Here is a 12,818-nt window from a genome sequence, read left to right as displayed (position 1 = left end):
GCAAATCACTCGGACATCAACTGCCTAAAAAAAGGCATGCTCTAGGAACAATATTTAAACACTTATATTTTAGTTTAAATATTTTAGTTCAGTTGGTTACTTTTGAATGTTCTCCGATCATTCAGAAATATTTTGTAAATGTTGAGACAATTTGAATATTAATTAATACCCAATAAACGTTCATGTTTCTGGAAGAATGTTAGACTTCCACCGAGTTCAGAATTTCCAAGTCCAAGAATTTCATTGGTCAGAAACTGTGAATTATAGATATGTATATTTTGTGCATGAATACTATTATATTTCAATTATCAGCGCAAACAGTGTTCACTTAAGAGTTTCTTCCTAAGGTGTGATTTAATGAAAGTTAAAAAGCTAAACATAGAAAGCATGAAGATGATATATCCTAATATATATATATATATCCTACTCACGCACATTTAATTATAATTCAGTGTGACATATATAGAAATAAAATATATGTGACCCTGGACCACAAAACCAAGTAGCACAGGTATATTATTCATAGCAATAGTTAATGATAAATTGCATGGGTCATAATTATGTTTTCTTTTATGCCAAAGATCATTAGGATAGTAAGTAAAGATCATGTTTCATGCTGAGATTTTGTGAATTTCTAAGCATAAATATATCACTGCATTGCTGAAAATGTCATTTTGCCATCTTTAAAAGCAATTTTTGCGCCCTCAGGTTCAAATAGTTCAAATATTCTGCTATTCTAAAAACATTCAGTAATGGAAAGCTTATATATTCAGCTTTCAGATGATGCACATTATCAAAAATGTACCCTTATGACTGTTTTGCGATCTAGGGCCACATATACGTGTAAAATATATGAAACGGATGTGAATGATTCTCAGAATCTTCTAGCATCTTTTCAGTTGAGGAAGCCGAATTTATTAGAAACTCTATGATCTTTACAAGCTCAGTACACCATTCAAGTGATTGAGAAACAGTCTCAATGGATTCATTCACCCCTGCCGCTGCTTGTGTTTGGGGTGGGATTTGCAAAAAACAAACAGCCTTCCGCGGCGGCGGACGAAAAAGCAGTCTTTGCAGCGTCTTTTGAGAGCGGTTTTAGTCTTCATGCCAGCGGCCGGTTGAACGCGCAGGAGCTGCTGGGACTGTCCAAGCAGCAGTGAGAGGAACGGCGCGTGTGGCTCATACGCCGGGTGCACGACTCCTCTGAAGCGTGCCGCTGCAGCCGTGATGGTGGAGAGGCATCTCTGTGCACCTACTGAAGGTAAGGAGCCGAGAGCAGCGCATCCGGCGACTCGGCCCAACTGTCTCGTCAAGGAACCAACAAGACAGGGGAGCAGCAGCGGCGCCATGGTGTCAAGACCTACAGAGGAAAACACAATAAACATGCGCCTTTCAGGTGTATTCACTTATTAATTCCCCTAATTCAGATTCTTAAACCTTTTTAGTAGTAGATAGATATGTGAATTAATTTAAACATGTAGAAATTGAGAATCCAAAACCATTCAAACTATGTTAAAAAGTTGCTAAAATTGTTTTTCAAGTGTGTGTATATATACACATACATATATATATACACATATATATATATACATACATATATATATATATATATATATATATAAACATATATACATATACACACGTTTCTCATCGCTTATGTGAAGTATTTAACATGGAAATTAAATAATTTTACTAATAATAAATGATAAATTTACACATAACGCATAATATCTAGTATAGCAGACAGTGAATTGACACAGCTATAAAGTTTTAAAACTCTAAATATAGTACTACTGTCAAAAAGCATATATTTATTTTACTTTTAAATATACTTTCCTGTTTTAATGCATGTAACGTACAGGACTGAATTATACTCAGATGACTGGTGCATTTTAAAGCAAACTTCGACATAATAAACATGTAAACGTCAAGAACATTCCGGTCATTCCTGATTAATCTGTCTGTAAAAACTAGCAGTAGGTAAATATTTCGTCCCATGTGTCAGACATCAGTGCTAGACCACAACTAACGTTAGCATTCATTTTCAGGCGTTTGAGTTCGTATTTAGAGCTGCATGCCACAAAACAATACGAACTAATTTTCCACAAAAACTTAACTTAGAGTCTACGTAGAAAGCTTCATTACAACATAACTTCATGCTTATTGTAGCGCCAGCTAACTGTTAGCTGTACAATTTCTCCTATGTTTGTGCCCGTGTTAGCTTCAACACTACGACTGCACTCAAACATACACAAAACGCATCACATACCTGCCTAGAAATGCAGACAGAACGCTAAAATAAGCAAACGATTTATCCAAAACCATCGATGTGAAAACAACACGCCGCCAACCGACAGAAACGCTGCGACTTCCTGTGACGTAATGACTTTGAGGAAAGTCATAAAGCACGCATGCGCAGTGCAATCACCGAAACCTTTACTCAAACTAGTAGACGGCTGTTCTGTTACATAAAATAAAGTGTGGGTGTTTTAAATTAAATTGCCTAATGTACCACAAATGTAAAATATTTGAACAAACATATAAATAAAAGAATTTAGTCGATCTCGACCGGCAGGGGCCGGCAGAGACGCGTTTTCATCGCGCACGCAGCAAAGCAAGGGCTGCTGGGTAATAATCACAGGCAAACATGGCAGCCTCCCTTTCCAGGGTCTTGTCCTTCGGTAAAAACACGAAGGCTTTGCTCAGCGGCTTGAGGTTGTCTGCAGCTCCAGCACAACGATACAGCGTTCAAGTTTCAGATTATGGAGAAAAAATCACCCACACGGGACAGGTGAGACGGGTTGATGCGCTCCTGTTTATCTCGACTGGCGTTGCTTGGTGTTGTTGTGGGAATTAACGGCGGTAACGTGTGCATTTAGAGACACCTGAAGGGTGAAAGATGCTGGTGTCTCTGTCACGACTGCAGTGAATATTTGTAATTATTGTTTTTGCAGGTCTATGACGAAAATGATGTGAGAAGAGTTAGGTTCGTCGGCAGGCAAAAAGAGGTAAAGACGTCTATTTACGGTATTGCCGCACAGATAGCAATATATAAATTACTATGAGATATTTAGAAAACTCGTGTGTCTTGTGATCTTTGATACAGGTGAATGAGAACTTTGCAATCAGCTTGGTTGCCGAGGAACCGGTGACACACACAGAGTCCAGAGTGGTGTCCTGTGATGGAGGCGGAGGGGCTCTGGGACACCCCAAAGTTTACATCAACTTGGTAAACCAGTCTTTTACTTGAGAACAGATTCTTAAATCCTCATGCCCTATACAGCAGCAGAAACCCATAATAAGGAAAATATTTCCCATTGAGTTTTAATTCCCCGAAGCGTCCCAAATAAAGTAACGCATTATGGGGCCATCAAAACCCAAACACTTCTAAAGCAGAGGCGTCTGATTCAAACGTCCTGCAGGGTTTAGCTCCCACACACTTGAATATGAAGACCTTGATTATCTGGTCGAGGTGCGTTTAATTCCAGTTGGAACTGAACTGCTTGGTTCCGTTAAACTAATTCAATGTGTGGAAATATTAAAGTACCGTGCATTATTTAATTCAACCTTTTCGCAGGACAAGGAAACCAAAGTGGGCACGTGTGGATACTGTGGGCTCCAGTTTAAGCAGACGCATCATCACTGAAGAACCGTCTTTTTGTCTGTTTGGGCTATTCATAACTCTCCTTTGAATGCATCTAATTCTATTCCTGTATAATAAAATATTGCTGTAACTTAAAATTGTTATGGTTTTTGCGTGTTATATGCTGTGGTTCATTATTTTTCCCGGTGCCTTTCACATGTTTCCAAGGAAGCGTCTCTCCATGTCATGCTCCTTAAGTGATCTCAGTGTAGCACCGCATGTGGTTTATTCCCGCATCGACAGACAGAGGGCGGACGTGGTCTTATTTTTACACATTTTACTTTTTGCAATTGACTAGTCTAGTTGAAAATGTACTTTAATCTCAGTTTTTACTCAGAAATCGCTGGTAGATTTGACAAGTGATTGCAACGAAACAACAAGCAGCATGAATTAAATGTGCAAAACATAAACGTGTGTGTACATGTTATATATTGGGTAGTTGTGGCCTACTGGTTAGAGAGTCAGGCTTGTAACCCCAAAGGTTGCAGGTTCAGTTCTCATAAGGGCAGGGACTGAAGGTGGGGGTTGTGAATCTACATCTTCAATACCAGGATTTGTGCAATGCACCAAACCTCCAGTTGCTCGCTCCACTGTGGGTGTGTGCACTTGGAGGAGAGTTAAATGCAGAGTATGGGTCAATATATATGTGTGTGTGTATTCGTAAGCACTTTGAAAAGGAAGTTTTATAACATGTATACCTACAGGAAGAAGAAAAAACATTTTTTGCTGGTTTGCAGATTGGTTTTAGAGGATGTTGGCCACTTTTTTAGCTGGCCGGGCTGCACAAACGGTTAAAACCACCTTTTTTTTTTGCAGAAAAGACAACCTTTCGGAAGACAGATATTACGATACTTTTTATCTTAGCATGCAATTCTACAAAAGGTTCTTTCAGTTCCTGTTCGGTCAGATTATATGTGAGGACATATGTGCAATACCTTGACAGAAAGTAACGCATATGTGCCCTAAATGATCTGACATGTCTCGTGTATAATCAGAAACTCTGGTCCTCTTGCTCTGAAAGAAGACCTTCTAAGACCGGTCAGCTCACAGGCTCGCTTACACAAATTGACATTTTCCTGCTCCGACTGACTCCGTGGTATAGATAACCTACAGTGTTCGTTTTACTTTCGGCGATGTTTCTGAAGCACTTCTAGGCAGGATGACATTAAAAGGAGCGAAGGGTAAAAGAACAGAGCAACCTGCATCTTTAAGCACTGGTGAGCTGCGTTCCTGTCTCGTTCCTGCTAAGTTTGGAGAATGTCAAGGGGGATTTAGTCTGATAAGAAACACTAGTGCGGAACAATACATGTTTGAGGAAGATCATATATATATTTCATCAAGAGTATTCTCTGCCGGCGCAGCCATGCCAAATTGGCCTTGTGGCAGTGTGGAGGAAGCCCGGTCTCTAGTGGTGCATGCAGTGGAACTGAGTTTTCCGGCTGGAGGCCCCTCAGGTTGAGAGAAAGGCAGCCATGCTGCTATAATTGGGGCTGGTGACAGAAGGCAAGAGACAGCGTGATGCCAATTAACCCTCATCTGCGCGGTGTCCTGTCCAATATGTGTGATAGGTAAGGGGAAGGCTTCATTGTTAAGGGCTGTGGATTTTCCTCTTTATCAGGAGGCGTCTAAATTGCAGGTGGTTGGCTAGTTTAAACATTGCTCTGAGCAAAATCTTGAAGTGAAACTGAGCATGAATTGTGCTGCATAGGAAAGTGCTCTCTATTATTCATGAGGCTAAAATGGAGCCAGTAGAGATACAGAAGGATGTTGCAGGTTCTCGGGAAACGTCGCCTTTCACGGTTTAAATTGCTCCGCAACACTGTTTGACATTTCAGCGCGATCGCCATTTCTTTCCACGGCAACAGAACTGTTCTTTTATTCCATTTAAACCCTCGATGCAAATCGTGCTTTGTTTGATCAAATTTTAATTTGAGAACGTTGTGGTTTCCAGCGAGGAAACAGCCAATCAGGTTCCACTTCAAAGCGCGCGAAAGTTCAAATCAGCCTTGAGCTGAATGTTGGCGTGGGCTCTAGTTCTAGTTCTTGTTGCGAACTGGCCTTTAGGATATTTTAGGATTATTTCATGCAATTTACCGAATTGTCTTCCCCTACGAACGGATTGGCTGCTTCTCTTTATAATTAGTCTACTCTTCCAAACTGTCAAAAAGAAACTGTAGTGCTCCATGATATGGCCGCTAACTTCACCTAATTGTCTGCGCTAATTTCCTTCTGGCCCATGTACCAGAGTCATGACCTTTACTCAAGAGACCGTGTCATGTTTCTCAAAGCAAGAACAGATTTTTCCAACTATTGGTTCAACAGAACTTAAGTGTGTGCGTACCTAAGATTTTGGACTGAAGTCCACCAAATGTAAAAAAAAAAATTGTTTTATTAACTTTTAGAAAACGTCTCAGCACGGTTATGTTGTTCTTTTGCTTTTTGGCTTTGAGACAAACACTAAAAAAGCCGTTCTTCTGATTGGGTGCTTCTGCAGACCTCTGGCACCATGATGTGTACAGCCTGCAATGCTTGTGTTGGACTTGATCTCCTGTTTAACACAAAATCTCAACAAATCGGGGAGTTTAACTTATATTGACTTATATTAAGTTTAAGGTTTTCATTTGCCCTCAAAAGTGTAATATAGCATTCTATTTCTTTAGAAAAGATTACTTTGATTGGGTTGGGAATATTAAACAAGTACAATCGCTGGGGGGTTAAGTAGTTAACACATTCTTAAATAAAAATCTTAATATCTCTCCAGCAGACTAATTGAATTGTCTTTTAACTGTAAAAACGAAAATGGGATTTCCCATTTCTGTGCTGTGCAGCAAGTTTCTTCACTGAACGACTGGATGTCATTATTTATTACCTTGAATGTAAGTTATTTATAAAGCCGAAAAAGAAAGGAATTCTCGGATGAATTCGTTCTGAATAATTCAGTTTAAAATCGTTAATCCCATACAAGGTTGTGGCAGGTTTCTCCTCTGTTCTAATGAATACTTTATCGTCTTCATCCCGAGCTTCAAACTGGTAAGAGTGAACAAAAAAATAAAAATAACGAGGCAATCTTCAAGAGCGCAATTTACAAACAACAGCCGAAACTTTTACGCTATTTCAGTTATGCGGAATATGCGCTGATGGTTGTTTTAGCTCGAATAAACTCGTTAAAAATACAAGATATGCCATTAACGAGAACAAATGTTTTATGAGTTTCTGCAAACATTTTATACCTGTACATATTCTGTCTTGATGAACTGACTCGAGACTATTTTTCCCACAGAATAAAATTCTCCCGGATACATTTAATGATGGGGTGACATCGATGTCTGTGCCACTTATCTGGACCACGGGGATTTCAAATGATCCGAGATAAAAGAGCGAGGGGCCAATCTGTCTACTTCATTCAGGATTTGTTAAATCATAAGTTACTTCACTTCTCTCACCGGGGGTTACGATTAGACTGTCAAACGCAATTTGTCTTTCTTCTTGCTTGTTTTTTTTTTCCAAAAAAGAAAAAGTTAGGAAAGGCTGAGTTGGCTCAGGTCTCACGTGGCTCTAAACGACACCGATTCCTCGCTGGCACGATGGCAAGCCATTTTATCCGTTAACCGATATGTTTTTGCTGCTACAAATCATTTTAATTACTAATCCAATGGCTGTATCTTACACTAGTAACTAATCATTAATGATAATATTTATTCCAATTTGAAGTGAGGATTTGTGGATCAGATTTCATCTACTCACTTCCTGCTAATGCATTCCAGCTGTAGACCAATTTGTACTAGGTGGCTAATTTGTACGAATTGGTACAACCTCACTTGTACGATTTGAGTGATTTTTATGGTTAGAAGCGGGGTTAGGTTTACGTTTGTAAGAGTGAGATGAATCCCTTCACCTTGTAAAATGCGTGCGTGTTTCTAGTACCTATTCCACTTTTGTTAGTAGCTATTCCTTAAAAATGTTATACTCATTCTTTAGTATGCAAACATATAGTGTCCATTACATTTTTATTTTAGTACTCATTGAATTTTCATTATTTTATTAAATTAGTGACATCTTACTGACAAGATTGCTTAAACTATAAATGTGAAATTCTGTCTTGTCAGTGAAAAAAAAACTATTAAAATTAATGTAACTAGTGTGATGAAAAAAAGTAGCTTGTAACTATAAATCTCATATATGTGACCAAAAAATACTAGTCACTATTTGATAACCTACTAGTTTTTAAAAATACTAATAACAACAATAATACTATAGTAACGACAGAAAAACAAACAAACAATCGTTTTAAGTTAGTAAGGGATAAATATTAAAACAGCTTGCCATATCAGTCACTTAATGAAAAAACAACGCTTCACTGACTACGACTTTTAGGAGTAAGGTTGAGTTAACAGTTTAACAGCAAGACCCCTTGAGTATTTATATTTGTCACGGCTGAGTGATCATGACTATACATTTGCGTGGAAGGGTTCAAGGTATTGATGTATGTAAAATCATGTTGTGTGATTCCACCGGGAGAAAAAAAACGTCTTTTCAACAATAAATGCAACCAAATAAAAAAACCTCTGGTGGCCAACTTGCTTATGGGAGAGTTTCAGCACCACGGACAGCGAACATTGGGTTTTTCCATCAAATTAACTCTTTATTTCTGAGGATGTGAGATCAGCAGCTGAGATTTCAGACTGGGGGAATCTGTGTACCGTGCTATCATACAGCAGTGATCACTTTCTTTAACACACAGAATCAGGGTTTTTTTTTCTTAAGTGAAAAGGTGCCAATCTTCCTAAATCTACGTTGATGTGTTGGTACGCTCTAAATATAAAAGTTCATCGGACTTTCAGGAGGTCTTATATGACATCAGCTTACAGAATGAAACTAATAAATAAGTAAACCTAGTGTGTCGCTTTTGTGATGGCTTAACTATTCGGTTTGGTGCAACCAGAAAGTATGGAGAGAGAAAAAAAACAAACAAAAAAAACAGTGTCACAGTTATGAAGTATGTTGAGAAGCAGTAATAGGTCCTGAGTGTTTATGGTAGTTATTCTGCGAGGAAATGCCTTCGGTCCATAATTCTGTGGAGCTGCTGAACGTTTGGTTTAAGTCGGTGTGCCTGAATAAAGGATCGTGAAACACACCGTCAACCCAGTTTCTAAGAGTGGCCACTGGAGACTCTTGTTTCCTCTTTGTTACGTCTGTGTCTGAGTCACAGTTTGAGGAAGAGCACGAAGTTCCTTTATGCATGCACGATGAGTAATCGGCTTGGTTTAGCGACGTAGCAGTCTGCGCAAGCGACCAGATTTTTGGCTTGATCCCAATGGTCTTTTGGCCTTGTTGAAGGTAGAACTTCGCTGTCTGGTTGTCTTCAGCGGCAAGTCTTAATCGGTCTTCGTTAAATTCGCGGACATCTGTCGGGAGCTCGGTGACGGATTCGTGGAACGCCTCTTCAAACCGGTTATCTGGACACGCGCTGGTCTCTGAACGGACGCGAGCGACGAAGGATGGCTTCGACTCGCACTCCGAGCCATCCGACTCCACTAGATCGAAATCTTCCAGATCGCTGTGAAGTTGATCCGCATCATCCTTCCCGTGGTTGTCTGGAGCTTTGAAACGAACATTTAAACAGAATGCGAAAACATGCATAACGTTAAAAGTTCGCTCACACAAAGCACTGCAGCTGCAACGTTACAGCTACACCGTTTTCAGAATCAGAACAGGGAAGTTCACGATTCACGACGCGACGAGGAACTTTATTTTTCAGCCGATCAATAATTAAACCCAGAGAGCCAATCACAGAATCCGTTCTACATTGAAGCGCTCGAGCGTTTAAAGCAGCAGACAGTGTGCTTATATAGTTTAATAGAGTTAATTATACTTAATATAGTTGTCGTCTTTATTGTTAGCATTCTTTCCTTTGTGTTTTCTTCGTTGTAGGCATAATGTTGACTCCTGTGACGCGTTCTCGTGTTAGGCCTATGCTCTGGCTATTTGTCGATAATATAGCATTAAAAAAAAGTTAACGTTCTTGGTGTGAACGGGCCTAAAATGTCAAACTGTGATGGAAGTGGGATCGATTAATAATTTGCTTATATTCTGTGTAACTCTATAGCCTGTCTGCATTTCAAACCAAGAGTAACATCAAAAAGCTTTCAACAAACCGTTGAATTCTTGCTCGGTTTTTATCGGCTCCCCGTGCAACTCATCCAGATCTTCTTGGTCATCGTCACACTCTTTCTCATCTGAGGTCTTGTTGCGCGGTGACCAAGTCATCTTGTTTTCCTTCTTGAGTCTCCGGCGCGCGTTGGCGAACCAGGTGGACACCTGCGTGAGGGTCATCTTAGTGATGATGGCCAGCATGATCTTCTCGCCCTTGGTGGGATACGGGTTCTTCTTATGCTCCTGCAGCCACGCTTTCAGTGTGCTGGTGGTCTCTCTGGTGGCATTTTTTCTTCTCGTGCCCACATCTACAGATCCATACCTAAAAACACGTCTGTTTGATTAAAAGTCGGATGCAGAATTGCTAGTGAACATATCCCATTGGTGCAACCAAAATAACAAAAAGGGGTTGTTAATACTTACCCATATCTGTCATACTGGTACTGTCCAATTGGGTAGTCGTAAGGGTAGTATGTTGAGCTTTGGGTGACTCTTGAATGTCCTGTTCCCACTCCATCTTTCTCACCGAGTTTACCCTAAGCATAAAAATTAAACGTATCACAAAAGAGCTTAGTGGTAATCCACTTTCTGGACAGCATGGGTAATGTTCACCCCTATGAAATATCACACTTTTTATCGAAAAAGACCAATGAAAGGCATACCAGTGGATAGTATGAGGTTGAATCTGGCACATAAGTGCTGCAGGTATCGTAACTGTGACTCTTTGAGCAGGAGTTGCCATAGACAGCAGTAGGGATCAGGTCATGCCGGCTGGAGGCCACAAGCCTACTTTCATATACCGGACAATAAAGAGAGTTTTGAGGAGAAGCTGCCACTCCAGAGTCCAGCAGTGAGCTACTAGACTCATAGCAGGAGCTCAGAGCGTTAGAAGACATTAAAAGCTGCCAAAGAAAAGACAAAGAGGCTTTATCAAAACAGCGTGCACAGCCATTTCTGCATTTACACTATTATTGACTTAAAATTAGTTAAAAGAGCATTTGTTTGCGGTGCTATCCCCATTCATGGTTATAAGTATAAAGTTTGCAACAAAAAAAATAAATTTTGGTTTGATGTTACAGAGTACAAGATTCTTCAAAAGAGACAGGTTTGACTTATTGAGACACGTCTGTAATATACATTTTTTTTCAATCATTTATCGCAAATCATGGAATAAAAATTTGATCGTGGCCTTGATGTCAATTTTGCAATAATGTGAAAGGAATTCAACGTTCAATATTCAGGGTAAGGATCAGAAAGTAACGGCATTTTTAACTGTTTTTAACTGTAGAATAGCCAAGTTAACATGTTAGCTAGCCATGATTTATTACAAGTACTTTTAAAATGATTAAAGAAAAAAAAAGTAAATTAAGTAACATTTACGGTCTTCAAATCTGCCATTCTGCTGTATGTATATATATAAATATATATATATATATATATATATATATATAAGTACCAAAATCTTTTTTTTTTAATGCTTGATGTGGTGGCAATCATCTTTCAAAATAATAAAAATTAAAAAAAAAAAATCTAAATTATAAAACTATACAATTCATATATGAAAGTTTTTTTTTCTGAATCTTCCTGATTTTAACACTTATTATTAATGCACTCGTTATAAAGGTGAAGTTAACAGTGAAAGACAAGTCCAAAACAGATCTGTTCTGGCGGGCTACAACCTTTCAACAAAAGTATTTTATAAGCAACTAAAAAGACAGCACAAAAACGTACGGCTATTGTACTCTTCGTGACAACATATTAAACGATTTCTTAAAAGCCACCAGGTCAGAACACCTCCTTTATTTGAAGAATCACTCGCTTGATACAGGCTAGACCGTTCACAATTAAACATATTAACATCTGGCATTGCAAAGTGCGCAAGCGTTCAAAAGAGTTACCTGTGATGCTGCGGGATAGGAATAGCCAAACTGTGTAAATGACATGATGAGTGTCCAGCCCAGAGGAAGCTGCAGTCCCGCTTCGGGTCATCAGTTCATCACCAAAATCTCCCATTAACCGGAGATAAGCGTCTCGTTCTGGTTTCGGTTTGCGCCTTGTACAAACCAGCAATGCAAACGGGGGCGAAAAAAAAGTGCAGCGCGACCCAGGTTCAGCGCGGTGCAGCGCCGTAGTTGAAGTTAAAAAAAACCCATAACAAACGTTGGCTCGGTCGCACGCCGTTTTAAACGCCGGTGACGCTGACGTCACGGCGACAGATTTTAAAGGTCCGGGTAACAAACGCGTGCTGTCGAGAATCACGCAAAAGTTGTTGTTCACACGGCGGAACACTTTCCCGCAGCCGCGGCGTAACTTCGGAGTCAAACGATGCGCTCGCGTCCTCCCGAGGAGCCCGCGGGGTCTCGCGCGCATTAATGAGGACGTGTTCGGGCTCCCTGCCCGCCAGCAGCCAATCACGCGTCTGACTCCGGAGCACAGACAGCTCGATCCCGCATGATTGATGACCGCCCAGGAACCATTACCATAATTGCCTTTCGGTGTAGTTATCAAACAGTTTTGTGGCATTAAATAAAACTGAATTTGTTAAAAAAAAATCTCTTGAATTATAGCTAAAAAAAAAAAAAAAAAAAAAAAAATAATATATATATATATATATATATATATATATATATATATATATATATATATATATATATATATATATATATATATAAATAAATAAATCACAGCCTTAGATCGATATCTATCAAAAAAGTCAAGGCAATAGCACGGCCAGTGTAAATAGGACTTAGTAATTACAAGTTATGCTGTGGATGTAGAATAAATAAATGAAAATTAAAAGAATAAATGAACTAGGCTTTACAGTGAAAATGTGAGGAAACATTTAAAGGCAGTGAGACGTGCTTGTTATTTATTTATTTATTTACTTACTTTTAATAGCAAATGAGTCATCCTGAAAGGAAGTTCTCTCAAAACCAGATGTGTCCCTGTCTGAAAAAAAAAACCTCCAAGAAAAAAAAAGTCATAATAACAATTGAGGAGAACATTTATCTTCCATTTCAAA

At 39.2% G+C, this 12,818-nt stretch overlaps 3 protein-coding genes across 5 annotated transcripts; 1 reads left to right on the top strand and 2 right to left on the bottom strand.

Annotated features, from left to right (window-relative positions):
* Positions 1-892: 892 nt before the first annotated feature.
* Positions 893-2,415, bottom strand: mrpl36 (mitochondrial ribosomal protein L36). 2 transcript variants are annotated; one of them, XM_043216936.1, is made up of 2 exons: positions 2,270-2,415; positions 893-1,360 (listed from the first exon to the last, which is right to left on the bottom strand). In XM_043216936.1, the coding sequence occupies exon 2, from the start codon at positions 1,347-1,349 to the stop codon at positions 990-992; it is 360 nt and encodes a 119-aa protein (XP_043072871.1). In that variant the 5' UTR covers positions 1,350-1,360; positions 2,270-2,415; the 3' UTR covers positions 893-989. The 2 variants fall into 2 exon arrangements, with proteins under 2 accessions (XP_043072871.1, XP_043072870.1); XM_043216935.1 differs by having other exon boundaries at positions 2,274-2,394.
* A 92-nt stretch (positions 2,416-2,507) lies between these two features.
* On the top strand, positions 2,508-3,741 carry ndufs6 (NADH:ubiquinone oxidoreductase subunit S6). The gene is made up of 4 exons (XM_043216939.1): positions 2,508-2,791; positions 2,955-3,008; positions 3,107-3,229; positions 3,578-3,741. Exons 1-4 carry the CDS (start codon positions 2,648-2,650, stop codon positions 3,644-3,646), a joined length of 390 nt encoding a protein of 129 aa, XP_043072874.1. The 5' UTR covers positions 2,508-2,647; the 3' UTR covers positions 3,647-3,741.
* A 3,986-nt stretch (positions 3,742-7,727) lies between these two features.
* On the bottom strand, positions 7,728-12,271 carry irx4b (iroquois homeobox 4b). 2 transcript variants are annotated; one of them, XM_043217259.1, is made up of 5 exons: positions 11,695-12,271; positions 10,459-10,698; positions 10,220-10,332; positions 9,799-10,130; positions 7,728-9,243 (listed from the first exon to the last, which is right to left on the bottom strand). In XM_043217259.1, the coding sequence occupies exons 1-5, from the start codon at positions 11,737-11,739 to the stop codon at positions 8,633-8,635; spliced, it is 1,341 nt and encodes a 446-aa protein (XP_043073194.1). In that variant the 5' UTR covers positions 11,740-12,271; the 3' UTR covers positions 7,728-8,632. The 2 variants fall into 2 exon arrangements, with proteins under 2 accessions (XP_043073194.1, XP_043073196.1); XM_043217261.1 differs by having other exon boundaries at positions 9,799-10,118; positions 11,695-12,270.
* Positions 12,272-12,818: the final 547 nt, after the last annotated feature.

Source organism: Puntigrus tetrazona, chromosome 19 (assembly GCF_018831695.1).
Source record: "Puntigrus tetrazona isolate hp1 chromosome 19, ASM1883169v1, whole genome shotgun sequence".
In the NCBI taxonomy this organism is placed as follows: domain Eukaryota; kingdom Metazoa; phylum Chordata; class Actinopteri; order Cypriniformes; family Cyprinidae; genus Puntigrus; species Puntigrus tetrazona.
The sequence above is the reverse complement of the archived record's forward strand: the minus strand, read 5'-3'. Positions and strand labels throughout refer to the sequence as shown.